We start from the raw sequence: 26,104 nt of genomic DNA, 5'->3' as shown, positions 1-26,104 counted from the left end.
GGCGAAGCTCGTGCGGTCAGCCCGAGCGAAGAAATATGGAAGCCAGCCGCTTTAATTTTCCCTACGGTTTATCGGAAACGTGGAAGCTTTTACACGACGTCGCGTCGTGTGAAACATCGTTACAAGCGTGCGAAGGTTAAACAGAAGGAAAAAATTGGAAGCCCGTGAAAACTTTTTCCCACTTAATCCAGTTAATAGATAGATAGATAGAGTTGAAAAATCAATTTAACCGCACCAATGCATAAACTATCCGCGTACAAAGAACATCTGGAGAAATATAAGCAAAGTACTAGAAAGCCGCCACCTTCGGTCACTGACAAGTTCAATAGATACTATACGAGAAAGGTTTCTTTGAAAATGTAGCGGATACAATGTACTTGCATTACGCAACTTCAGATAAGAGAACCAAGAAAAATGTTAATGTATACGTCTCTCGAAGCTCACAGTGGCAGAACACTGTTGTTAAAGGACATACTGTAACCTCGATCTTCCATTTCCTACACAATTCTGATACCATTCGTGACACATACGTATATTACATACATATACATATTAACAAAGTTACAGGAGAAAAGAGAGAGAGAGGAAGGAAAGTCAGCATAAACAACGTATGGTTAAGGAAGCGTAATGAACGTGTCTTGTTTAACATTACGATGTGTGCACAACTCCTACCGTGAAACACGTATACAACGCGAAACGTTTTCGGATTACTGGTGCATGAATAAAGTACGTTTTCGATGCACTCGTCATCTCCAATTGTCTGTTTGACCTTACAAACTTAACTGCTGCGTGGGCGTTTTTGGATATATCACACATGCTAGCCATACTTAGAAAATTACCCTTAAAATGTACTGTTTTGTCAGGAGAATGGAAATTGCTTCCAAAATCGAGCTATTAAGTTTTAACTACGAAAAGTGTCACGCCCAGTTTCTACCATCAGGAAGAAGAGAATATTCCGACAAATAGAATTTCGGGAAATTTATATAAATTTGTATATACAAGAGGGAAGTAATTTTCTATTTAAAAAGGAAGAGGATATTCCGACGCCTCGAATTTTGAGAAATTTGTGGACGAATTTTCTATTTCGAAGTTAGGAAAAATCGAATGAAGAGAGAGAGAGAAACGAGTATTTTCTCCTATTTGTAGAATGTAGAATTTGAAATATAAATATGAAATCGAAGGTGTACAGAAATGGAAATTACGTAGTAAGATATTTTCGAAGAAAAATTCAAATGCAGGCATACGAGGAATTGACCGAAAAATTAACAATCAGAAGCTTTAACATTTTCTCTTCTACAGCAATAATATTCTCTCATTTTTTAATATTCATAAAACGAAAACGATTTTACGTGTATCACGCAACTAATTAAGTCAACGGAACAAGGAAATAAACAGAATGATATTAAAATAGAAGGTCGAGCCATTAAAATCAAAAGAAATATTCCATTCCATTCCATCAGCAGGGTAATTATTCTTTGATCAAAGTTCAGGCATAAAGAGCTAGGAATCAGTTCATTCGGCAAACTTGTATTTCTTCGGCAACGTTACCTTCGTAGATTAACTGGCTCATAATTTTCGTTTGCTCGTTAAGAGTCTCATCTTCTCGATTCCAACGAAAGTTCGTATGATTCCAGATACGAGAGTACTCGTTACGTATTTCGTAAGTTTATTTCCTATCCTTCCCGTGGAAACATTCAATCGCGCGCAAAGTATAATTTAATTAACAACTTGTGTTGCAAAAATAACCATTGTAACGACCTATCGATTGAAAGATAGTCGTATTCGACGCGAGATACGTATTTGCGAAATATGACTGATTTCATCGTAAACTGGACCAACGATCTTCGCATTGGCCAATTAATAAACCAGGTGCACGGTGTACGTAACTATGGAGATTAAAATGAATCGATTTAGCGTAATCATTCATCGTTGCATACGGGTAGTCACGACCAACGCTTAAAGTATTGCGTTACGTACAGAGATAAACTTAAACTGTAATTCGGAATACTTTTATTGCTGGCTTACGTTTACGTATAACTAGACTGCGGATCTTTATGCAAATTCGTACTTTTATGAATACGATTAAAGCACTGGAATACATTTCGTTTTCATCGTCTAATGAGAAAAGTACTACGAAATGCGAAATACGAAGTTTAATATACTTGGATTTAATTAATTGATACCTAAACCTTGTAATAAATACAATAGCACGGTAGAACTTCTTGTTGGCAGTGTAGCTGGACGAATATGCTTGAACAATCGTTTATTTAAATAACAAAAACGATCGATGTCTTAGATTATATTTAACAATGTAGCCGATTGACAAAGCGATATGACGCTCGTTTACACTTGCCAAAGTGTGTTAACAAACATTTTCTATTAACGAAGGAGTACGACATAGTTGGTGGCAATGTTTCTATCGAAGTTTCCCTCAACCTGAGAACACGATTGCGTAAACGTATAGAGGAGATTGCCAGAGTTTGTGAACCGCGTTAAGTATAAAAGTTTTCCCTCTCTGTATCCGTTTTCTTCGGACTGTGACAACGAGAAACAACAAAGATGAATAAGGCTTCCGCCTTTTTCATATTTTTCCAAGGGTTTCGCACGAGTTTTACAACGATAAATCGAAAGGTTACCGGCGTTACCGCAACATTCCAATCGATCGACCTATTTAACATGATTATTCCACGCGGCTTCTCTCGGCTAATCTTTTTATTATTCGCGGGAGGGAAACTATCGCGTCTTCGTGAAGTTTCCTTGCTCTATGGAATCCGCTTTAAAAGGTATTCATAAGATATTACGCAACGATCTATCAATACGTGACCCGAAAGCCTTTCGCTTGCTACTCCCTTTTTATTCCCTTCGCGACGATGAAAATCCGTCGTTACCAACGATGACAGTTCTAATCGGTGGCCGGTGGAGGCGATCGATCAACGTGATAATCCAGCGTGTACGTCACTGGACGATTAATCGTGTGAGACGGTCGGGAAACCCAACGATCAGATAAAACAACGTCACAGACCGTTGTAAATATGGCGTTCAAGAAGAAATCGATTCTCTGGAAATCGAATAAATTACATTACCTACACGACTACGGACCAACCATCGTCATATTCGCCAATCTTTGTCAATTGATTTTCTACCCAATTGACTTTACGACCCTCCACGTTGGTTGACGAACCCGAAAGAAAATTTTCGATCGGCTGACTTTCAAAACCATTTAGAAATTCTATTTCACCGACTGTTCTATCGAGCAACTAACTACCCTTCGGTTAAGAATATCATTCACCGATTGCTAGATGGCTAGATCGTAGACTGAACGGTATCTTAACACTTTACCGACCGATAGCCTATTAATCGGCTTTTTGTTGCCGACAATCTTTCTCATTATTTGAGCAGTAATTTGCCATTTAGTACCAAGGTACCTTGCTCAGTTGCGTCAGTTGCGTTGCTTTGTAAGCTCCCACAGTTTTATATCGATTCGAAAAACTTACCGTTCGCGATGAACGTAAAGAATGGTATTGAAGAGTCTAAGCCGAAACAGAGCCGGAGCCAGGGAGAATCTGTGACTGAGATACCGGTCGGACGTGCGTATGCCGTTGAATCGTTAGCGGTCGGTAAAGTGTTAACGAACGTCTTACCGCGTAGAACGACAGACAAATCTGATAATGTATTAGGTCGTCCGAAAAGTTTCTTTCGTTTCATAAGATGATAATAGATGCACATTTTCTGTTTTACATTATTTTATCGAATTACGTATGATCCATTTTGTTTTATCAAAATGAAGATCACAACGTTCGACAGATCAGGTTTCATATTTGTATAAAGACGCATCGTTGTAAAAGACGTGTCCGTAAAGGAAAGACACTTCTCGGACAACCTGATATTAAACGCAGGCGGAAACGTACGCGACAAGACGTATAAGATTACGCGGTGTCGTGAAACTTGAAATGGCGACATTAACAAACATAACATGTTATAACGAACTATTAATTAAGACGCGTAAATCTAAATCTGCCGCGTTTCAAGATACATGCAATTTCTCTAGGTCAACTTCTCGTGTTTCCTTTAACCGGTCTTTAAATATATGGAGGGCTGAAGATTATCATGCAGTAAGGCAAGATGTTGAGAATTTAGGTTTAGCCGTGTACTCTGACTCTCTGAAGCATCGTAGCTCTAATTCCGCAATATAATACGTAACACAATACAATACATAAAAATATAACGAATTTTTTACAATGATAGAGGCGGAACGCTGTTTTATCAAAAATTACAATGGTCTGATTCACAGCACTCTGATTTTCAGCCTTCCGCATTTACTTACAAAATTAAAAAAGAGTCTCTTTAATCGAGGCATTATAGATATTACGGAACGAAAGAAAATGTTTGCCCAAACTTCTCGCATAAAGTCTCTTTTATTCTAAACGATTCAATACTGGAAAGTTTCACGTTAAAAATGAGCGTAACGAAAGTTTGACTTATCCTCGATTATCGGAGATATAAAATACATCGCAATGCGGTGAACTGCTGCCTACACAGATTACGAGAAATGCCTGGAAGCTCCGATATTTTGTTACTGCTCGTTAGCAGAAACAATTCTCGTTAGCTTCGGCCATCTACTAGGCAAAAATAAAACAGAATTATTCTTACTGACGATGATAAACGATAACGTACGTTGAACTAAATGTTACAAGGTACGAACTGGGGTACAATTATCGGTGAACCGGTAACGAAACGAAGGAGTGGACTTTTCCGAGACAAAGAAGAGCCAGTAACTTTCGTCCGACGAACCCAATAAAAGGAAATAACCTGCGGACGTCACACCGAGCTACGACTAACGCAATTTATCCGACAAGATAGACCCTTCCTCCAGCCTTCCGATTAGAACTTGTACCCTCGAGTGGCGTTTCGCAAGAACCAACGAAAATTTGAAACCTGCCTTCGCCGTCTTGTTAGTCGTTGATTTTCCCCCGTGAGAACTTTTCTCCTATTTTAATAGAACTTCGAGGAACATTCCTATCGTCTCGTTCTCCCCTTGTTTGAACCTCGCAAGAATATCTTTATCGTTACTCAATTTCATGCTTGTAATTACAGACTGCGGGCAAACTTCGTGGCGAAAAGGTTTTCTTATCGTCGAACCAATTAATTACTCTAACGTACATATCCGCTTTTTAATTGCGTGGCCTGTTACGCGCGTACCGTTAACATCCGGCAGGAATTTTTAGTTAAACTACCCTCGGAAGCGAGAAAATTCTCGGAAATTCATTCAACGAGATCACACGGCCCGAATTGAGTTCACGAATACACGTGTCCCTTTGACGAGCGCAAAATAAAACATCGTTTAACGAATAGTAATAAAATTAGTTTTCCAGAAAGGAAAAACATCTTAATATTTTGGTTCAGTCGTTGTTTGTAGCAACGAAAGGGAAAAGATTCGTCTGACGAGGGAATATTTCATTCGCAAAAGTTCTACCGTTTATAAATACTCGTAAATGGAAGTTATAGCCTTTTATTCGCTGTCGTTCGCTTTCGTCGAAAATATGTATCATTTTTCTGGTAAACGGACGCTCTTTATCGTGTAATGAAAGCAAAATAGTTAGGGGAAATGCTAGCTATATTGAACAATGCCTACGCAACGTTTACCACGTAGGCGTTGGATCACGCCGCGTCGCTTTCACTGTTGCGCTGTCTGACCATAAACTGATGTTTTCACTTCGATTAAAGCAAATTAGAGATCCAGCTACGCTAGCCAATTAATTGACACTTCAATGGATATGCTAAGAATAGATAAATCTATGACGATGCGAGTATCTTTTTCACATTGGAATTTCGAAGAATTTTTTCCATAATCTTTGAAACATGAGAAAATAAGTGAATGGACACGGTGCTAGATAAAACTCTTCTTCTTGGTACAAGACCGCTCTGCGAGCAAAATTAATCTTATCGTTAGTACGTATCCTACGTGTTTATGACGTCGAGCAACTGTTTCGAACACGTTTTCACGATAATGCGGGTGGTTGTTCGTGACAACGGGCCACGAAATCAATGCCTCTGGTAGATTCGGCATACCTGCGGTGAATATCGGTCGTTCATGCGGCCAATTGATAACGATTTCGCGTCGATATAAATCAACAGTAAACTGGAGCAAGAATAAACAGGGCCAGCGGAGACTTTTTCAACGATTAAACCAACAAACGTATCAAGAAAATTAAAAAACGAATTTTGTCCTATGATTCAACGATCATATCGATATGTTGAAGATTTAAAAGAAGATATATAATTATAAAACGAAAAGATATATGTATATACGTATGAGCCTCTCTGAAGCTAAACAGATCAATTTTATCTTTCTTAAATTTCTTAATTTCGTTACACAAGTACACGAATAAGTTATTAGAAAAATGTACTATTTCATACAAATAACAGCAAATTCAAATGAAAATTTAGAAAACAGCGTTTATAACATCATCGCTTTTCTGTATTTTCCAATTTACGTAATTGATGAATGTGGCTTCTCAACGACCCATGTAATAATAACATTCCTCTGTGCGTTTATTCTCTCATTAAAATTTAAATCGGAAACAGCGAGAATATCGACGCTAAATATGTTTGTTTACGTCGTTTAACAACTTTATTGCTTCCATGAATTGTATGTTTGGTATGTATATACATATGTGTATATGTATATATCTAAGGGGAAGTTCGACTGGAACCCAAACGATAACATATAAATACAGTGGCGTTCTTTTTAAACATTTTTTTATTTCTGAGCAAACTTATCGATCGTCCAAGAGAAATTTCATTCTTATCCTAGCATGTTCACCCTATCCACGCTCCGAGCAACACTCCTTCATCCCAGATAAGCAATTTCCTTACAACGGTCGTGTACGTGCTACATTCGACGATATATGTCAGTGTCAAGAACTCGTGGTTTTGTGGCCTAGCATTATTGCGTGATAATTATATCGTGGAAATTATTTCACGATCGATTCCATCGTTCTCTCGATTCTAATACTATCTCACTAAAGAACGATACTCGGCGTAACCGTATTTATTCTAACCAAAGTAAATTTATACTCTGTTCATAGATTCATTGGAAACAAATAACTCGCGTATCTTGTATTAAAATATGGACAACAAGGTTTCTTCGACTCTCTCATAATATCATTATGATAAAAACGATTATTTTTACGAGTAAAGGTCGAAAAACTTACCGGTCCAAGATTGAAAAATCCATTTCTAGTTGCCACACGATCGGCAACATGTCTTTCCGCAGGTTGCCTCATTTTCACGAGAAACGTGTTCGTAAACACCTCTGCACTGCTGCCGGCGCATAGGAGCGCGATCACCGATAGTAGCATCGTGACAGGCCGGTGGGGTACGCTGATAAATCTCGCACTGTATCGGGCACTGTACTCGGTGTACGCGATGGTACTGCGATTTTCGAGCTGTCAACCACCTCCACGGAAGGGGAAGCCGATGCCTTTTTCTCGGTGGTAGTAGCGACGCTGGTGGCGTTACCAACAACGTTCGTGTCACTGGTGGTGAGGACGTCGGCAGGAGTGGTGGTAGAATCGTGTGAGTCGACGTATGAGCTCGCCGAATCGAGGGCAACAATGCAAATGACACGTGTTCTTCCCATGCTCGTCGCTGGCCGACTAGCTTGCTGCCGTTTCTCGATCGAATCGCTCGACCAATCAGGAACAGGTATGCGCGGCAGCGCAACTTCTGATTCGTCGAACACGTATGGTGGGGATGGACGATAACGTGCGCGAAAATAAAGCGCGTAGAACAAATTGAAATATCACATATTCAAATATTTGAATATTCAATGCGTTTAAATTTGCTCGTATTATAGGAAAGAATTTATTACCGATCATAAAATTGTTTCACGTGCGCGAGTGGAAACACCGCGACGTGCTCGAGTCTGACGTCACGTGTGTATCGATTAAATACACGTTCGAGTAATGGCGCTCGACCACTAAACATGCGCTATAACAGTTGCTCTTAAATATTTACGTGATTTATTATTATTTTTTCTTATAGCAGACTTATGTAAATTCTTTACTTTGTTCGTAATTGTTTATAGATATTTACTTAAATCTTTCGATAACCACGTTAACGCTATTGCTTTTGAACATACCTGGTTTCGCGCGATTTCCTAAGTGGTAGAAGCTTTTACGAGACATTTCTAAATGTTGTATCTTTCAAAAATAATAATTTATTTGAATGTTTTAATAGTTCTGAGTTCGTTAAAAGAATTCCTATAGCACAAAGTTTAAGTAGAAAATTTCGAAAATACAAATTTTTTACCAATTCTTTACCAATAATATGTAAATAGATTGTACTGAATGTGCTATTTTTAGTAGTATATACTCAACTGTATCAGGCGATGGAATGACACTACATAATGTACACTTACATGAAAGATAAATAAAAATACTTTTATAAACAGGTTTACAAAACGATTTGGCATTTATTCTGAGTTCTTAAACTTATTCTGTAAAATTAGTACACATTACAATATATGTTACAATCAAATAAATATATTTTTTAACATACCCGTAGTATTTTAACATGACAAGTATTATTTACCATCCGTGTTATCCGCAGGGTGATACTAATTTCTTTAAGAATAACCTAAGATTATTAATGCGACTAGGTAATATTTAAAAAATCTTTCTGTATTAAAAAAAACTTTTTTTATTTAATAGCTCTATATTTAGGTGCAGTTGGAATCACAGAGGAATGAACAACAGGCACAATAATTGTACATAGAACAATAGGGTATTACGACATAGTGAGAGGTAATTTCATTGGTTCCTGTAATTAAAGAATACCAGTCTTTCACCTTTTTACAGACTTTTCCTCTGGATTTTCTGATATAGTACCAATTGATCTCCTATTCGTATGTCGTAATTTTCTCTTTGCCTCGAGTCTCATCTTTGCCTCTAGCCGTTTTCTTTCTATTTCTTCTGGAGTACATCGTACTGGCTGAGACTCTTTCATGCTAGATAAATTGCTAGTAGATTTGTATTTAACAATACAATTGCCACCTTCTTTTTCGTTTAATCTGTTAATATCATGCGCATTTTCCATACCATTAATCGATGGAATATTATTATTTTTATATGGGTTCTGACCTTTTACAATTGATGATGAAGTACTTACTGATGAAGTCAAATATGAACGGACTTTTGATGCGTTTTTATTTTGATAAGAACATAGATCTGATAAACATTTCGTTTTAAAAAATTTTCTGTTTTCTAAGGAATTTTTACTAGGAAAAGAATTTTGTATTACTTTTTTATCAGTTATAGTCTCAACTTCGTCTACTAAATCATCTGTAAAAAGCTTACTTTTACTAGGGGTTACTAATTTCGTAGCAAAATTACTTGGCATTTTTTTATTAATTATTGGATTAGAAATAAGTTTGAATGCTTTTTTGGAGTGATTTGTATTATGGTCTGAATTTGAAGGATTAAAGTCATATTCTGATAATCTAGACAATAATTTATCATCTTCTATGCAAGTTGCTAAACAGTCATCAAAGGAATCATCTGGAAAATCTGACATACTCTTATCTTGCAATGTTTGTTTTCCATGCGATACATTTGTAACATTATTCCTGATATTCTTGGAATTAAATGTTGAAACATTTATGGTAGAATTCGTTTTACTTGAATTATTTGAATATGTTTTTAAATGACCATTTGTACTAGTTAAAGAAGTTCTAGAGATATTAAAACTTTCGGAGCATTCACTAGAGGTATTAGATGTGATTAAACAGTAAGTCTTCTTTTTAGGTGTAGAAGACAATTCGTTTTTCTCATTTATTGTAGATAATTCTATTATTTCATTCTTTTTATCTTTACCTAAGTTCAATTTTTGTTCAATTTCTTGACTACATTTTACCATTGAATCATCAACTGAATCATCAAATAAATCTGCATAACTTGCAGGGTTTTTGTTATTACTATTAATAGCAATAGAATCCATTTTTGGTTTACAATCCATTATCATATCGTCACTACTATTGCTCTCCAATTCTATTACTAGCGTACTGCTAGTTTCAAAGTTTGTATTATCTTCATTTTCAATATTATGATTATCACAATTTTGTTGCATGCTTTTCATCTTTTCGCTTAAAGCTTTCAATTCTGCTGTCAGTTTTCCAATATTTTCTATATTTTCCATTTTCATCTGCTTCCTTTTAAGTGGCTTTTGTAGTAATGGAGAATTAGAGTTCCGTTTCTTTTGCAACTGTTTGGTTCTTTTTGGTGTTTCAATGAGACTGTTTGATGGTGTTTGTTTATCACAAGAATTTTTAGTACTAGATGTTTGCCAATCCCAAGCAATTTCATTACCTCCATCTTGAGTACAAGATATTGAAGTTGGACTACACCGATAATATAATTCAGGAGAATCTTCTACATCATATATTACATAATCCTTTTTTTCAATTGGTGTATTATAACCACAAACTCGTGAATCATAAGAATGTTGAGGCGAATTATTTCCTATATCAACCTTCATACTTTGTTTAAGTGAACCTATAACTCATAATTTACATTATTAAAAGTTAATTAATTATATTTATAGAAATAATATTAATTAATTACCTTCTTGTACATTGTTAGTTTTACTATTTTCTTGTTGTACACTACATTTTTTTTTTGAATTTTTATATTTATTCATTATTTTTACAAAACTAAAATATAAAATAGAATGGCAAATTAACCAAATCTGTCAATGCTATCAAATGCTATTATCTTTATACTTATTTAAGAGTATAAATATTCGAGTTTTTATGTCCTTCTTTTTGAATTTTTGCGTAGACAGTTTTGTTTTTGTTATATATACTTTAAATTTAACAAACTTACAATAAAACTAACAAAATATAACAACTAACACACTCCACAATTCTCTAACCTTACTTCAACCTTTCTTATACTAAGTGAAAGTAGTCACTAACAGCCTATTAATGTATTCCACTATCGCAATTTATTACTCCAAGATAAATTCATAAAATATCAAGATCACAACCTTAATTTTTGTAAATAATTATAACAAGTACTTTTTATGATTTATAAAAGACAAAAAAATAACGGGCTACGGTTATTTGATCTTAAATGATAAATTTAAATTTCCCGCAAAATTAATATAATCTCAAACTTCAAATGATAATACTGAAAAATATATACTTCCTGTCAATAAATACCAAGAGTTTACATCTCTAGGATAGTATCCATGAAGAAGTTTCTGAAAGTATCAATGTCAAGTATACAATTATACGATAATGTTAAAAGAAAGTTGAAATAATTTAAGGAAATTTATTTTGGACTTATAAAATAAAAGTACAAGATGAAGCTTGAATTATACAACGATATAGTGGCAACAATTCGAAAATTTCGAGGTTTATCAAAGGATTGTAGGGATATTTTAAAAGAGAAGTATAGCGAGTAAGGTTATTTTTGGCAAAACCAATTCTTATTTATTATTCACTGTAATAAAGCATTAATTTTTCTTTTATTTAGGATTCCAATACATACATTATACAGTATATTATCTTTAGAAGTACAACACAGAATGAAAATTAATCATAACAAGTTATTTGGTAATAATAAAAACTATTATGATACGTACGTATATCTTTCATTATATTTTTAATATGCAGAATTTTATACACTGTCATTATTAAATAATTTAAATAATAGTTATATAGAAGCTGTGCAAAATGGAGAACCTGTTGGAATTTTATTGAAAATGGCAAAGGATATTGGTGCACCACCTGCATTATTAGCCAGAAATGTTCTTGAAAAACATTGTGGAAAAGATGAATCTAATGGTAATTTATATATGATTTGAAATACCTTACAACAATATGTAATTCTTCTTGAATTATAAAAGATAACATATTTTTAGTTTCCCGAAATGAAGTTAGTAAACTATTTAAGGATACTACCCTCATACAGGACAAAGATCTTGCATATGAAGTCTATTTGGTAATAAATTTAAAATAGCTAATAAATTTACTAACTTAAGAAATAATTGTACTGTATAATAATTAAATAATGTTTTACAGTGTATATTATATGACAATTTGTATGGCCCTATATCAGATGCTGTGGGAACGTACGTATTATGCCATTAAGTATTTAAATTAGTCAGTTGTGCATAATCTTATAAATTAAATTTGTAGTTCTGTAGGTCAGGAATATGAATTAAAGTTGCAAAACTACTTAATAGAACGAAATCTTGCATTTCGTAATGAGAAGCATTTAAGATCAAGGGGATGCGATAAAACTCCAGACTTCAAGCTTGAAGTACCAATTGCAGTAAATGGTTTTGTAATTAACTGGATAGAATCTAAGGCAAGATTTGTAAATACGGAAATACATCAGAAATATATCAAAGAACAATTTCTAAGCTACTGGAACAGATTTGGTCCAGGACTTGTAATTTATTGGTTTGGATTCTTAGACAATCTAAATGAACCTAACGAAAAAAGATTTATCATCATGGATCATTTCCCAGAAGATATTACATACATGGATCCTACTTGTATTAAATCTACAACTTTGTAATCATAACGAGCGTAATTTAAAAAATTTTAATAATGCTAATATTACATGATACTCGTATAATAAGAATTACTGTTAAATATAAATAGACATTTTCGTTAATATCAACTTATGATATTTTAAAGTTACTTAAAAAATGTTCCAACAAGTAGGCGTCACGTTTTTTCTCCTTCCTTTATAACTAAAGTACGGTTAATGATATTAAAAATCACAATTATAGTAGAGAAGCACATGGGATATCGCGCAAGCGAGCTAATACGTTTATTTATATATCGAGCTGTATCTGGCCATAGGCGCCGCTACTGTCGCGATTTCAAAGCCAGTATGCAGTGTCTCGAACAGCTTTCAAGTGCTTACTAATATAGCACAACAAAAAACCCAAAGAAATAAATATCAAAACGTTTTATACTTGTGAATCGGTCTGTAATACAAGAATAATAAAACGTCACATGCCTGATAAACACAACGTAATAACAAACCCAGTAATGTTGTAAATGAACATTTCAAAACTAGAAAATATTAATTGCGCAAATTAAATCTTCAAGATGCAGTTCGATAACACCTGTCATTATTGAGAGTCATTGCACAACCAAAATTAGACGAAAATTACCACGTGAATCTCGTTCTTCCTCACTGTACTTGATTCCAAGAAACGTGAGACCGGAAAGACCGAGGTAATGTTTTGAAAATTCGCCAATAAAATCATTTAAATGATTAAATTGCACAAAAATTCGTGACTGTGCATTAACAATTTTTTTTTTAAATAAAAATTTTTTCGAATTAAGTTCGCAAAATAATTATCTACATCCAGTTTCATAATAGTGATGTTACTTGTTAAATAATTTCTGGTCACATTTGATAAAAAACAGTACTCTTAATTTTAATAGCACTACAAAGATAAGTAAATAAATACAAATAAACAAACACCGACATTGAAAGTTAAGTGTGAAATTATCATGTGTCCTTGAAATATGATAACATTGATAAGTTATCCAAAAAAATACTTTTGTGGTAAATTTCAAATCATAACAACTATAAGTGATCGTTTGCACTTATTGTGACACGTAACCTTGACCTATTTCACCCTCGTTCTAGATTTTCATAGTTCAAGGACACTTCATATACATTCGTCGAATTGATCTCCATTCACAAATAAATTTGAAAAATTCTATAAACGCAATCGCATTCGATTTCCCAGCAATTTTCTTTCGAAGGCAGACGCAAAGGACCAATGATAACTTTACACTAATCTTATCGAGAAAAATCACGATTATTACATTTCTGTTAATTCTTTAAACATCTTACTCATCAATGATCTTTTTGATGCTAAATATATATTCTTCATTTTCCATACAATATTCGCATGTGTAAAATTACAAGATTATCTATTTGTATAGCATCGTGATATATTTAATAATAGGATGGCTGAGAAAGTAACGAAGAATCAAAAATTGCATGAACAGTCAATGAAAACCGCAGTACAATCTCAACTCGCCAAAATAAAAAAGGAGGTGAAGTAACAAATCCTGCAAAGTTGCCGTTTAATACTTATAATTTGGAAAATAAACGGATATTGATTGAATAACTCAAATTTCAACATCTCTATAGGAAGAAGAAGAATTATGGATATCAGGGGAAGAATTGTATACGGAGGGTAGCAGTGACGAAGAAGAGTACGAAGCGCAATTACGATCGCGCCGCAAAATCAATAGCAATCAATCATCACGCGCCTCTTCGGCTAATCCTAGTGTCGAACGACGAGGTCATTCACCCGTTCCATCCGAAATCAAGTCGAAATCAGACCATTCTATAGGTGCTCGTATGGATATTACTGAAAATCAATTTATGCTGAAATTTGTATCGCAATATGACAAAACCTCGTCGAAAGATTCGAGTCGAACGCCGCCAATAGAATCTCCAAGATCCGATCGTCTTCCTACGACGGAAACATCTATGAGTTCAGTTACAAAAGATCTTTCTGAACTTTCAACCACGGAAGACCAAATAGAAAACATGGAAATTTCATGGAAAGCAAACAAAGGTACTTTTGTCTTACCTAACTCTAGTGACGATATAAAAAAAGAAACGAACAAATGCTGACATATAGAAAAAGTTGCATTTTCATTGTTATATTCTTATTAATTCGTTCCAAAAGTATTTATTCTATTTACTATGTTCTATATACTTATGTAAACTATTTAACCTGAAATAATTCCTTAAATATTCGATTTGATGTTGCTTCTACTGTACATCTCAACATTTTTCGCTATGTACTTCGTTACATACATACATAAGATTTGGTAAAACAAATTGTACTTAATTAGAGTTGTTACATAATAATGAAGAATTGTTCAGAAGTGAATGGGATGATGACATTAATATTTCAAATATTGCTGCGCAAGATGAATGTATACGAAAAGAAATTTTAGAAGTAGAAAATCTTGATAACGTTATACACGTAATGAACGATAAAGTAAAAGTAAATTATTTGTATTGTAAAATGAAACACAGATCATTTTTTTAACACTGTAAGCGAAAATGTCTTAATCATACTGCAGAAAGCAATCGAAGAAACTGTATTGTATCAATATGAAAATCGAAAACGGCTAGAAAAAATGTTAGAATCGAATCCATCTGAAACTGGTAAATTAGCAGAAAATACGCGGCAATTCTTTTATTTATGTCCCAAATATACAACGCTAAATACAGGTATGACAATAAAGTTATAATGCACGAAAGAATTCCATAATAATATATTAATCAAGAGATTATTGGATATTTTAAATAGTATATATTTTATATCTATATATCTAATATTACGTTTATTTACATAATTAAAAAGTCTAACAAAAAAATTGTATTTTATAAAATTGCAAAAGCTAGAAATTCGTAAATGTAACGACTCGAACATATTGATCGAGACAAATAATTATAAACGGCGACTATTTCAAAATAAAGATGGTATAAATCTTTTAAATCTTGATAGCAAAGTAAGTTATATTAATAATCGTACTGTATGAGAATTACAATTTTTCATTTATTTTTCTCAAACTTTATCTCTTACCGGAAAGGATAAATGGGAGTTTATTGATTCAACTTATTATATTGAAAATATAAATAATGTAATAGAAGATTCTAGTAGTAATCCATATATGATGAATGCAGAGATGAAAGAAATGTTATTAAAATTGAATAAAAGAGTGAGTTAGAAAAAGTTCAAATTAATCAAAACATTATTTTAAAATAATAGATTTTTCAGGAAAATTTATTTAATAAACAAGCATCTTTAAAAGAAAATGATAGTATATTTGATATAAATAATGCAATTTCGACATTTGGTAATATGTCAACAATAAAAAGTGTGCAGGATATTTATAATGATCTTATAGATGAAGTAATAAAGGAAACTCAAATTATTAATACATCATCAACTGTAAATATCGCTGAAAACGAATTAAACATGTAAAATGGATCATTTTTCTAAATTTATATAATTAACTTCATACTGTTACAACTTTGTCAAAGTGTATTAAGTAATAGATATATTATTTACAATATATATGAAATATTTTTTATGAAATTTCTGTACATTATTCGAAATATACAGGATACATAATATTTAGTTTGCGGTGCCTATTCATACTACGTAATTAAGGAATTTAAAATTATAAATTTCTATGAACTCTCTATAGTTAAAATACAGGTATTAATATTTATTGATTATGTAATACTTTTAACAAAACAAAAAGTTCTCCTAAAATAACAATTTTCCTTTACTGAACACAATATGTATTAATTCTTTTGTACAATTATTTCCTATACAAGCTATCTTTCATTAAATTTTATCTTTTTTCCTATTTTTATCTGATATTGTATATTTATCATAACTTTTTGTTGGGTCAAAAGGTTCCCATCGACTGGCAGGAAATATATGTTTATTTCTTTCATACCAAGATCTGAAATCATAACATAACGTAATCAAATATAATTAATCATATACATACAAACATCACAAATAATGTTAAAATAAATAGTACCTAAGTAATACTTTTCCAGCATGAGATTCTTCTGTTTCAACAGAAGCATCATGCATAACACGGATATCATCATGAACATCAAATGTAAAAAGAGGCCCACTCTTTCCTCTTGCCTAGCAAAAGAATCGACTAATAATTTTTCATTTTAACAATATCACATATAGGTATATAAACATGGCTTTCTTATACTACATTTACCTTTGTTACAATAAAATCATAAAATGTATAATGATGTGGCAAAATAAGATCTTCTTTGACATACATTAATTGATCAGCCATGACTGTTTTAAGTTCACTGAATTCACGTCTTAAAACTTCTAAACATCTCTGAAGAAGTTGATAAATGGAATTACCTACCAACAGTGCGAACTAATAACAATTAGTATACAATCATTCTTTTGATAAATTTAAAAAATATTAGTTATAATAATTAAACCTTTACCTTTTTTCATAATAACACTTCTTCTGTGTCCAGAACCATCCCAATAACTGAAAGTAATTTCAATCTCTTCTTCTTTTAATGCATTTTGTTTTCTAGCCCACTCTTGTCTTAATTCTTCCCTTAATCTGTTCTCTTCTTCTTCTCTTTCTCTATCAGGTAGAAAACTTGTATCTACATCTGGATTTTTCTTTATTTTTTTTATTACTGGTCCAATATCATTATCTTTTAAAGTTTCTGCTTTTGATTCTACCTCCTCTTCAGAAAGTTCTACTTCATCTTCATCTAAATTAAACGACAAAGCTTGTATTTGTTTCTTCTGCTTATTTTTTTCAGCTTGCTTTGCAGCTAGGGCTCTTTCTTTTTCTTGTTCCTTTTCACGTTCCTTTTGTGCTAATTTTCTTTCACGTTCCTTTACAATATTCTCTTGTTTTGCTTTCATTTCATTTAAGGTGACTAAACCAATAGTAGAGGTTTTCAACTGTTGTTCAACTGCATTGTAATGAGTTGCAAATTTATTTTCTATGTTATGAATCTTTAGGTCATCTTCTATTTTCTTTTTCCTTAATTCTATTTCTTGTTGAGCAATTTCTCTTTTTTTCATCAATTGCATTGCTCGGCCAGCTTCGCTGGCTGCTCCTTTATAGTGTGCCATATTTTCTAATGTATTTGAAAAAGTATTTTTCAAAAACCTTGTTACTTAACACTGTTAAGAGCTGTAAAAAAAACACCATATTATATACATCCTTTATATTAACTAAATCATCGCCAACTTTTACCAAGATTGATTTCTACATAAAAAAGCCAGAGATTGAGGTTAGGTATAAGAATATATAACAAATATATTTCAACTGTATGTGACAAATGCACTTTTAATATTTGTAACTCGTTAAAAGGAGTGTATATTTTAAGAAGAAAAATTATTTTTATTATACGGTAAGTTTCTTAGTAATAAAAAGTATGTAACTTACTAAATTCTTTTATTCATTAGAAATATTATTAGTTGTAATTCATGTATATTTTATAATGTAAATGTTTCTCACTAATTTCATTAATTTCTCACCAACATAAAAAATATACAATCACATCATCCACACATTTCCAGATTCTGACTTGAACTTATGGACATAAAATATCGACTGTACAGAACACGGTTTAATATATATTATGGAATATGAAATATGGAATTTCGTGTCTCTCTACTAACAAGGCTCAGAATTTACATAGTACAGATGTAATATGCAATGCTTTTTCATATCCCACATTTTGAAAATCACTCGCTCATATACACTGATATCTGATACAACAATGTTTTTAAGTCTAAAGTCGACGTTACAAGTTGTACAATAAGTTTGTGTATACCTCGTTTGATACGAAATCTATCCAATATATAGTCTGTGACCAAACTGTCTATATAACGTATCCATAACGTTATCCATAACGTATACAAAAAATATGTCTTGACAGGTTTATTATTACATAGTAACGAATTTGCATTATTTTAAAATCGAAAAAAAATTAATTAACCATGCCGGCAGTAATCGTCGGTCCTCCTCAACGTAGTGAACAAATGTGGCGAGCATTAAAAGCTCATATTACAAGAGAAAGACAACGGAAGAAACAAGGTAACCTTCTTTTTAGGAAATTGCCATTAGATTTTCACTTTTACTCTAATTTTTTATTTTAAATGTACAGAACAGGAAGCAGATGCAGAAGAAGAACGGTTAAGGAAAGAAAGAGAACGGCAACAAAAACAAGATGTAATGACTTTAGGTGAAACTAGAGAACAAATATCAAATCTAGAAAATGAGCTTTCGCAATTAAAAGATGAAAAACATCAATTATTCTTGCAACTGAAGAAAGTTTTAAATGAAGATGATAATAGGAGACGGCAATTAATCAAAGAAACAAGGTTTATACCGTATTTCTTAAAATATATTGGAATCAAACGGTATCAAATGGGATATTGGTATACATTTAATGATATATCATAATTGATTATTTTTGTTATACAGTGTATGTTCTGAAGTTTTAACAGCAGTAGGGGGATACCCTGGAGCAGGCCCTAGAGTAGTTCATCCACAATTGTTTCTTCCTTTACCAAGAAGCAATAGTCCACTTTACAAAGTAGCTGTAGGTGCACCAACACATACTTTATTACCAACTGTAAGTATATCAAATTTGTTTATTTGTAAAAAATTAACTTACTTATAGATGTTTTTCTCCAGGGGCCATTAAAGAGGACACATAGTCCATCACCACCTCCAACAGCCTCCCCATATCATGCTGGTTATGGATACAAACCAACGCCTTCGCTTCCAAACTATAATCCTCCACCTTCCAGTAAGTATATAAAAATACAGAAGTTACAATTACAAAAAGAAATATGAAAAAAAGAGAAAAGAGAGTATTAAACGTAGATGTTTGTACCTGTATAGAATCTGAGGAAGCAGCTAGGAGATCTGGCGATTCCCGAGCTGTTCTCTGGAACAGTGAGTGAATAAACCTTCTTTAATTTCCATGCTCTTTCTTTACAAAGCCATCAACAACAACGTTCACATTTCTGATCCTCAATTTTGAAATTTTATGCATTTTCTTACAGAAAATAATCAGTACTCCGCCTCCAATTTTTATTCAGCCCCTACTGGTCAAAGTGTTTATAGTTATTCTGCATCAACATCGCAACCGTCCCGCGAACCTGAACCGACTAAATCAGTATATCTCTCAGGCAATAGAGCAACGTTGTCGACACATCAATCTGGTATATAATTGTATTTTTATTGATCTAAAATTATACAAATTAATAAAATCCCTACAATACTATTCTTTTATTAGCATATGTTACAAGTTTGCATTCATTGGACCATAAAGGTGCCTATGCAGAAGATAAATTTTATTTAAGGCCAAGTAGTCATGTTACTGTTCATGGTGGGGCTATTCCAATTCAGCAACCTCCACAGGTATCTTTTTATATTTAAGTATTATATTTCCATAATAATGCATCATCTTAACAAAAAATTTGATAACAGGGTGCTAAAACTGGAGGAATTACATCAGGATATCCAGTAAGACCACCGCAACCACCGCCAGCTCCATATCCACCACCACCACCAGGTACATATGTTAGCGCTTCTGGTGCTAATGTTCCTGGACGATTGTTATATACCCAACCTGGAGCTCGTTATATCCAGAGAGAAGTTTAGAGTATGACTGATCGCAGATACTTTTGAGGCAACTCGAGGTAAATGATTGTATTATTTATATGTTTCACAATCATCACCATACAATATTATTGAAAAATGTTTGAAAATAGGTGTATTTATCAATTTCATAAAAATATTGTAAAAAGAAGTATTTTATATGTTGTTACCTAAATGCTATAGTACGTGTGAAATGTATAGTTACAAGATCTATAGATATATTGTAGTAGGTGCAACATTTTTATTTGTATATATACTTTATTTTATATTATAAATGATTTTGCAGATTACAGTAAAAAATATTCAGTTACACAGCAAATGAATATTAGTCATAATTTTGTAAAATTACAAAAAAAAAAGTATAGTCATCACGCTTTCTAAATATAGAATTCAAATAAAAATGCGTTATGTTATCATAACAAAGTAATATACATTATGAACGAAACTTAAACATTTGTAACAAAAAGTATGTTTTAAATAAAATAAAGTTGATAGAAGTTTAATTCTTCCAATGATATATCTTCAATATGTAGAATACTAAACATTTTATATTTTATAGTTACTTACTAATAATAATAATAATAGTCTGTGTAGTCTGTCATGTTATGGTTCAAAGTTTAACTCCTAATATATTTTCGTTTTGCCTGTGCCTCGCTGTGTACAAATGATTGCGAAGGTCAAATATATCACATACTGTAATGTTACATAATTTACAAGGAATTTGAGTAATTCCAGTTTTCCTTGGATCTCTATAATATTAAAAAGGAATATAAAATAATTGGGAAATATCACTTAAACTTAATAGATGTTCCGCTAATTTACTTACTCAGTTGCCAATAATCGTAAATCTTTTATATGTTCTATAATTTCATGTATTTCATTTGCTTCTTCCAATTCTAATGCATTATGGAGTCTGTATATACTATTAGTGATCATGGATTGTTTATTAGGCCGAAGCAACAGCTTTTCATTATACAAGTTCCATCTATCAAAATTATTAATTAATTCTGTAGCTTGAATCTTTCTTTCTTTCTCAATTAAGTTGAACAATGCATCTTTTATTCTATTCTGACAGATAATAATTTCTTCCATATTGTTATTGCTATTAAATTGTTGATTAATTTGCATTCCAATATTCATCCAATGACGTAGTCTATTTATCTGATAAACAAACAAGGAAACTAAACAAATATACTTAAACAAGAAAAAATATTTAAAACAATATGAACTGCTCTTACAAATTGTAAATCATCTATAGTAATTTCGGTGTCAAAATAAAGTTCTATATCGTGTTCCGGATAAATACTATTCTTTTTAATAGGATCAAAACCTAATCCACATAATGCGCCAACATAACAGGTTCCAAAATTATTGCGTCGCAATTCCATATATGGCGTAAAAATCAATACAATTAAGGCAGTTAAACCAGGAATACGTGGCATTAATGTTGTATTATATAATGTTAAATTTTGACCACGTGCACTTTGAGAAATGGATGCTGCTACTAAAAGTCGGTGAGAAGAATCTTCAGGATCAGTGTCCAAAAGAACAGAATTTACTGAATTCATCGCCATTCTCACAGTTTTATCTCTACCAGCCTTAATAAGATGAATTAAATCAATTTCTAGTGGTGAAAATGGACCTCGTAATTTTTCTGATGTGTTGCATTCTGCAACTGCAGGAGGATCTGGATAGATATCGGACATATTGTCTTGATCATACTGTAACTTTTCATAGTAATAACATTGTTCATCCGACATATCTAATTGTTGCAATCTTAAATTATGATTAAAACGTGACAAATAATTTTCCTCTTTTTTTATTGCAAATGTTTTTTCAAGAAGACACTGATTTATACTAATTTCTTCTTCTTCATTTTTATGAATTAAGTCAATCACAACAACGCTATTGACAACAGAATAAATTTCTCCAAAAAGGAAACCAGGTTTATTAATTAATGTCCAGAATAGATCACATGCAGCCTGTGACCAATCTTCACTGAAATTATGTGCTACAGATGGTCGAATGTTTGCTAATTTGCATTTGAGCGCTAATGCAGGAATATCAAAAATATCACTATCATCCTCCAAACGTTTTAAATCGCACAATCGACATTCACTTGAATAACCATAATCAATAAAAAATAGTCGTACTAATATTTCTGGTAATGATACATGACCTTCCACTACTGCCCGAAGATATGTTTTGCGATTGTTTTCTTCATATGGAGCGATTACAATTGTGCCAATTTCCGGAGCCACCTTGAATGTTTCAAATTGATGTTGCATTTGTTCAATAACTGATTCTATTTTATTCAGTCTTTTTATAATTATAGAATTGCGTTGTTGAGCCCAAAAACAACCAGGATTTTTAATCTGAAAATTTAAGTTATAGATTAACTTCATATTTTGTAATTTGGTTAGAAATACGTACGTTTTGCATAATTAGAGGAATGCGAGTTATTCGCAAACCCGGTAATTCAGGTTTAATTTTGTCCTTTAACACACTTTTAGGAGTAAAATAGGATTTTTGCTTTAAATTCATCTCAGTTGCTCGTTGCAGAGCCATATCTTCATGTAAAATTGGTATCTCTATGGGGATATTGCAATGTCTCATTCTGATTGCTTTATAAATAAATGGAGATATTTCTCTTGCTTCATTTTTATGTTGTTTTTCAGACATTCCTTGAATGAACTGAACGTAAACGCGAGAAGAATTGTCAAAAGATACATTTATTTTTCCAGTAGACATCTTCAAATTCTTCTTGAAGATATCCTGAATTCTGCGGGCATATAATAGTCCAGGTTGTTTTAAAGGCCAACCTTGTAAATATACTGTCCTCAAGGGATCTAAACCACCTAGTAATTTTATTCCAGCATGTTCATTCAATTTACTTTCTGATGCTGATACGTTATTGATAAAGTAATTCGGATAAAATGCACCAGCAATTACGATTTTTAAAATAAATGGCCGTTCTTCTTCTGTCCAAACAACTTTATTGACACCGGCACTTTCTTGTATACCTAATTTTTCTAATCTACGCGTTAATTCTGTTACCAGCGCTTTAACCTCGCGCAACACTCTGATTTGTACAAAATTTCTAATTGCCCACTTTCTTTCTTCTGCATCACTATTTAATCGACGATTAACTTTTTCGGCAATCCATACCTTATATACATTCATGAAAGTTACACAGTCACTGCAAGAATTAGCTGCCCAATTAAGTCTGACATTGAAGGCCAACAGTTTTTGTTGAAATGGATTATTAAGCATATCTTTTACAGACAAAGCAGCTGCGATAATTATTGTATCTTTTAAAACACTAAAAACATGGCCTAACATAATTAGTTTCGATACATGGATATTTAGTGGTAGATTAGCCATAACTCGACCGAGATCTGTTAATTCTCCATCAAAAGGTTGTATTTCATTGATCTTATTTAGCAATGCTCCTGTTTCCTTTAGTAATAGTATTGTGTTTTCTAAATTTCTAAGATCAGGTGGATCAAGAGAAAGTGCTAAAATAGCTTTAGGTTCTCCCATATCTAACAACTTTGATTTGAGGATTAGATTTTCTAATGGAGCTCGTAATATTTCAGGTGATACTTCTTGGGGCAAAACATTCTATAAATTTTATAAAGTTTGAAACATATTTTATATTAACATTGTTACGTTTTTAAAAATGTTTTTTGACAGAAATTACCTCATAAAATGTTTGTGGTACTAATCTATATACTCTACCATCCATTACTCGACCTGTGCGACCTGCTCTTTGTTCGCAATTTGCTTTACTCGCCCATTTTAACTCTAAGCACGAAAAATTCGTATGTGGATCCGTAATAAGATGTTTTATTAAACAGAAATCAATTACTGAAAAAAATACAAAGTTAAATATTGCTTTATATACAAACTTTCTTTTGTTGTAGTTTAACAAACCATATTTTACATCAGGAACAGTAATACTGCTTTCAGCAATATTTGTAGATAAGATAAGACGACGATAGCCATGGGGTGGTTTTTGAAAAATCCTCTGTTGTTCTTCACTTGTAATTGAGGAATGTAATATCACTATATCCCACTTACTCTGTTCATGTTTTGGTAAACACAACAAATTATTAATTTCCTCAATCTCATTAATTCCTGGCAAAAATATGAGAATCACATGTCTCTCATAAAGATTTGTTTCTGAATCATACTTTGCATCATCAGCTTTCATGTCTACATCATCAAGAACTTTTATAAGATTAACACAAAATTCCAACATTTTGCTTGTAATACATGGTTTGGTAGCAGAAACTTCAGGTATCTGTAACAAAGTAGAAATATAATGCAATAAATACACCCAAATACACTAAATTTTAGATATTTTTATTTCAAATAGTAACATGAAATATTTACCGGTCCTAATGTAACCATTTGACAAAGATAATAGATACCAACATTAAAAAATGTTTTCTTTGGAATGTCAATAACAGGGGCAGGAACAAGTTTATTTCCCACAGGTGAAGAAAAATATTTAGCAAATCTCTCTACATCAAATGTAGCAGACATCAAAATAACTTTTACTGAACGTGAATTTGTATATAATAGCTTTCGAACAACAAGGAGAAGAAAATCCATATCTTCATTCCTTTCATGAACTTCATCAAGTATGACATGTGTATAGTCCAACATGTTTTTGTTATTTACCAATTTATGTAAAAGAACCCCAGCAGTGCAATATGTTAGACGTGTATCTTTACTTGTGTGGTTTATCAGACCTACTTGATATCCAATAAGGGTACCTATTGGCCACTGTCTTTCTTGGCTGACACGTTTTGCGATGCTTATAGCAGCAATTCTTCTAGGCTGCGTAACTACGAAATAAAATTATATATATTGTAAGAATTCTATTTAAGTATCTATTTAAGAGTTCAACTAAATTATTGCAAGGACATAAAATTACCTATAATATTACAATGAAGTCTTTTTTTATAACAGGAATCTAAAATAAATTGCGGTACTTGTGTAGTTTTGCCACAACCAGTCGGCCCTTGAATTACTACAACTGAATTAGTTTCAATCATAGATACTATCTGATCTCTTTTATTACTAACTACTAAATTAGGATTTGCATGATAAGCAAACTGATATGTTTTGTAAATGTTTAATGTTTGTTCATTTTGCATATCTTCCGTGACGTATGTACCTACTGATACATTTTCAAGACCACCTTTATCATTTGTATTATAATAACTTGCAGCCTAAAAATATATTGAGTTAAATAAAGTTCCTAATAATGTTCAAATTACAAATTACTATACCCGCAAAAGTTCTTCTTCTTCTTTTTGTACATATTCTGCTATATAATCTGTTCCTTTCTCTTCCCTTTGAGGATTTGTATCTGGTAAAAATACATTCTTAGATAGTCGTTTTTTCCGGCTCGTTGGACCAGGTAATACCACTGGTTTATCATAAAAATTAGATAAATTACATGTATTCATCTTGTATAAAAGATACCTAAAACAGTAAATATTTATATTTATTTTTAATTAATCTATACAAATACAATTCATACAACTGTTAAAATATATCTTGTGCTTCATTTTAATACCTTACAGTTTACACGTTTTTCGATAACCTTTAACAATGTCTTATTTTTTCCGTTAGTCAATAAATGTGCCCTAACAACTAGTTCGTAGTTCGTAAACATTAGCGAAATACATATCATAATACCACATACCACAGGCGAGATGGTATAAGATACTCTGTAATAATAACATATCAGTGGGTATAAGTCTGAATAATGTCAACAAGTCAGGACCGATGAATTACTATCGTTTTAGTATAACAATCGAAATATTG

The 26,104-nt window shown here is 32.4% G+C and overlaps 7 protein-coding genes across 10 annotated transcripts in view; 3 read left to right on the top strand and 4 right to left on the bottom strand.

Moving 5' to 3' along the window:
• The window catches only part of LOC100742794 (neuroendocrine convertase 2), a 39,527-nt gene extending 31,883 nt beyond the window's left edge, over positions 1 to 7,644 (bottom strand). The window contains 2 exon segments of the mRNA XM_003491363.4: positions 7,215 to 7,403; positions 7,406 to 7,644. Coding sequence (XP_003491411.1) covers positions 7,215 to 7,403; positions 7,406 to 7,642 — 426 coding nt within the window. The 5' untranslated portion in view covers positions 7,643 to 7,644.
• Positions 7,645 to 8,450: 806 nt separating this feature from the next.
• On the bottom strand, positions 8,451 to 11,034 carry LOC100741708. The gene is made up of 2 exons (XM_003491354.4): positions 10,623 to 11,034; positions 8,451 to 10,553 (listed from the first exon to the last, which is right to left on the bottom strand). Exons 1-2 carry the CDS (start codon positions 10,696 to 10,698, stop codon positions 8,848 to 8,850), a joined length of 1,782 nt encoding a protein of 593 aa, XP_003491402.1. The 5' UTR covers positions 10,699 to 11,034; the 3' UTR covers positions 8,451 to 8,847.
• A 162-nt stretch (positions 11,035 to 11,196) lies between these two features.
• LOC100740874 (protein C15orf41 homolog) lies at positions 11,197 to 12,687 on the top strand. The gene is made up of 6 exons (XM_003491348.4): positions 11,197 to 11,462; positions 11,538 to 11,642; positions 11,718 to 11,848; positions 11,926 to 12,005; positions 12,086 to 12,135; positions 12,203 to 12,687. The coding sequence occupies exons 1-6, from the start codon at positions 11,365 to 11,367 to the stop codon at positions 12,585 to 12,587; spliced, it is 849 nt and encodes a 282-aa protein (XP_003491396.1). The 5' UTR covers positions 11,197 to 11,364; the 3' UTR covers positions 12,588 to 12,687.
• Positions 12,688 to 12,773: 86 nt separating this feature from the next.
• LOC100742436 (myb-like protein V) lies at positions 12,774 to 16,056 on the top strand. 3 transcript variants are annotated; one of them, XM_033322005.1, is made up of 4 exons: positions 12,774 to 13,258; positions 14,005 to 14,095; positions 14,193 to 14,625; positions 14,909 to 16,056. In XM_033322005.1, the coding sequence occupies exons 2-4, from the start codon at positions 14,006 to 14,008 to the stop codon at positions 15,106 to 15,108; spliced, it is 723 nt and encodes a 240-aa protein (XP_033177896.1). In that variant the 5' UTR covers positions 12,774 to 13,258; position 14,005; the 3' UTR covers positions 15,109 to 16,056. The 3 variants fall into 3 exon arrangements, with proteins under 3 accessions (XP_033177896.1, XP_033177895.1, XP_024225072.1); XM_033322004.1 differs by having other exon boundaries at positions 13,982 to 14,095; positions 14,193 to 16,056; XM_024369304.2 differs by having other exon boundaries at positions 13,961 to 14,095; positions 14,193 to 16,056.
• Positions 16,057 to 16,103: 47 nt separating this feature from the next.
• LOC100749130 (protein FAM50 homolog) lies at positions 16,104 to 18,430 on the bottom strand. Its single transcript, XM_003491331.4, has 5 exons — positions 18,032 to 18,430; positions 17,064 to 17,776; positions 16,820 to 16,974; positions 16,622 to 16,734; positions 16,104 to 16,540 (listed from the first exon to the last, which is right to left on the bottom strand). Exons 2-5 carry the CDS (start codon positions 17,713 to 17,715, stop codon positions 16,420 to 16,422), a joined length of 1,041 nt encoding a protein of 346 aa, XP_003491379.1. The 5' UTR covers positions 17,716 to 17,776; positions 18,032 to 18,430; the 3' UTR covers positions 16,104 to 16,419.
• Positions 18,431 to 18,444: 14 nt separating this feature from the next.
• LOC100747734 (protein enabled homolog) lies at positions 18,445 to 20,608 on the top strand. 2 transcript variants are annotated; one of them, XM_012388260.3, is made up of 8 exons: positions 18,445 to 18,685; positions 18,756 to 18,972; positions 19,076 to 19,226; positions 19,289 to 19,403; positions 19,499 to 19,552; positions 19,663 to 19,821; positions 19,896 to 20,020; positions 20,090 to 20,608. In XM_012388260.3, the coding sequence occupies exons 1-8, from the start codon at positions 18,589 to 18,591 to the stop codon at positions 20,261 to 20,263; spliced, it is 1,092 nt and encodes a 363-aa protein (XP_012243683.2). In that variant the 5' UTR covers positions 18,445 to 18,588; the 3' UTR covers positions 20,264 to 20,608. The 2 variants fall into 2 exon arrangements, with proteins under 2 accessions (XP_012243683.2, XP_024225071.1); XM_024369303.2 differs by having other exon boundaries at positions 19,481 to 19,552.
• Positions 20,478 to 25,993, bottom strand: LOC100742313 (probable ATP-dependent RNA helicase spindle-E). The gene is made up of 10 exons (XM_033321996.1): positions 25,854 to 25,993; positions 25,564 to 25,759; positions 25,206 to 25,503; positions 24,659 to 25,116; positions 24,197 to 24,566; positions 23,964 to 24,130; positions 22,694 to 23,884; positions 21,499 to 22,635; positions 21,087 to 21,421; positions 20,478 to 21,009 (listed from the first exon to the last, which is right to left on the bottom strand). The coding sequence occupies exons 2-10, from the start codon at positions 25,741 to 25,743 to the stop codon at positions 20,871 to 20,873; spliced, it is 4,275 nt and encodes a 1,424-aa protein (XP_033177887.1). The 5' UTR covers positions 25,744 to 25,759; positions 25,854 to 25,993; the 3' UTR covers positions 20,478 to 20,870.
• Positions 25,994 to 26,104: the final 111 nt, after the last annotated feature.

The sequence above is a fragment of the Bombus impatiens genome, unplaced genomic scaffold (genome assembly GCF_000188095.3).
Source record: "Bombus impatiens unplaced genomic scaffold, BIMP_2.2 scf_0548, whole genome shotgun sequence".
Classification (NCBI taxonomy): Eukaryota; Metazoa; Arthropoda; class Insecta; order Hymenoptera; family Apidae; genus Bombus; species Bombus impatiens.
Note: the sequence above shows the minus strand (reverse complement) of the source record. Positions and strands in the feature narration are given on the sequence as shown.

What these genes read in the sequence shown, in the direction of transcription:
- LOC100741708 (XM_003491354.4), bottom strand. Translation starts at nt 10,698, where the DNA reads ATGAATAAATATAAAAATTCAAAAAAAAAATGTAGTGTACAACAAGAA. An exon ending in AACTAACAATGTACAAGAAG is followed by an intron (nt 10,554 to 10,622) that starts GTAATTAATTAA and finishes TATGAGTTATAG; the next exon opens with GTTCACTTAAACAAAGTATG.
- LOC100740874 (XM_003491348.4), top strand. Translation starts at nt 11,365, where the DNA reads ATGAAGCTTGAATTATACAACGATATAGTGGCAACAATTCGAAAATTT. An exon ending in AATAAAAACTATTATGATAC is followed by an intron (nt 11,643 to 11,717) that starts GTACGTATATCT and finishes TTTAAATAATAG; the next exon opens with TTATATAGAAGCTGTGCAAA. An exon ending in ATATCAGATGCTGTGGGAAC is followed by an intron (nt 12,136 to 12,202) that starts GTACGTATTATG and finishes TTAAATTTGTAG; the next exon opens with TTCTGTAGGTCAGGAATATG.
- LOC100742436 (XM_033322005.1), top strand. Translation starts at nt 14,006, where the DNA reads ATGGCTGAGAAAGTAACGAAGAATCAAAAATTGCATGAACAGTCAATG. An exon ending in TCGCCAAAATAAAAAAGGAG is followed by an intron (nt 14,096 to 14,192) that starts GTGAAGTAACAA and finishes ACATCTCTATAG; the next exon opens with GAAGAAGAAGAATTATGGAT. An exon ending in TTCATGGAAAGCAAACAAAG is followed by an intron (nt 14,626 to 14,908) that starts GTACTTTTGTCT and finishes GTACTTAATTAG; the next exon opens with AGTTGTTACATAATAATGAA.
- LOC100749130 (XM_003491331.4), bottom strand. Translation starts at nt 17,715, where the DNA reads ATGGCACACTATAAAGGAGCAGCCAGCGAAGCTGGCCGAGCAATGCAA. An exon ending in AAGTGTTATTATGAAAAAAG is followed by an intron (nt 16,975 to 17,063) that starts GTAAAGGTTTAA and finishes CACTGTTGGTAG; the next exon opens with GTAATTCCATTTATCAACTT. An exon ending in GCTGGAAAAGTATTACTTAG is followed by an intron (nt 16,541 to 16,621) that starts GTACTATTTATT and finishes TTATGATTTCAG; the next exon opens with ATCTTGGTATGAAAGAAATA.
- LOC100747734 (XM_024369303.2), top strand. Translation starts at nt 18,589, where the DNA reads ATGCCGGCAGTAATCGTCGGTCCTCCTCAACGTAGTGAACAAATGTGG. An exon ending in CAATTAATCAAAGAAACAAG is followed by an intron (nt 18,973 to 19,075) that starts GTTTATACCGTA and finishes TTTGTTATACAG; the next exon opens with TGTATGTTCTGAAGTTTTAA. An exon ending in GTTGTCGACACATCAATCTG is followed by an intron (nt 19,822 to 19,895) that starts GTATATAATTGT and finishes TTCTTTTATTAG; the next exon opens with CATATGTTACAAGTTTGCAT.
- LOC100742313 (XM_033321996.1), bottom strand. Translation starts at nt 25,743, where the DNA reads ATGAATACATGTAATTTATCTAATTTTTATGATAAACCAGTGGTATTA. An exon ending in AAATGGTTACATTAGGACCG is followed by an intron (nt 24,567 to 24,658) that starts GTAAATATTTCA and finishes ACTTTGTTACAG; the next exon opens with ATACCTGAAGTTTCTGCTAC. An exon ending in CTATAGATGATTTACAATTT is followed by an intron (nt 21,422 to 21,498) that starts GTAAGAGCAGTT and finishes TTTGTTTATCAG; the next exon opens with ATAAATAGACTACGTCATTG.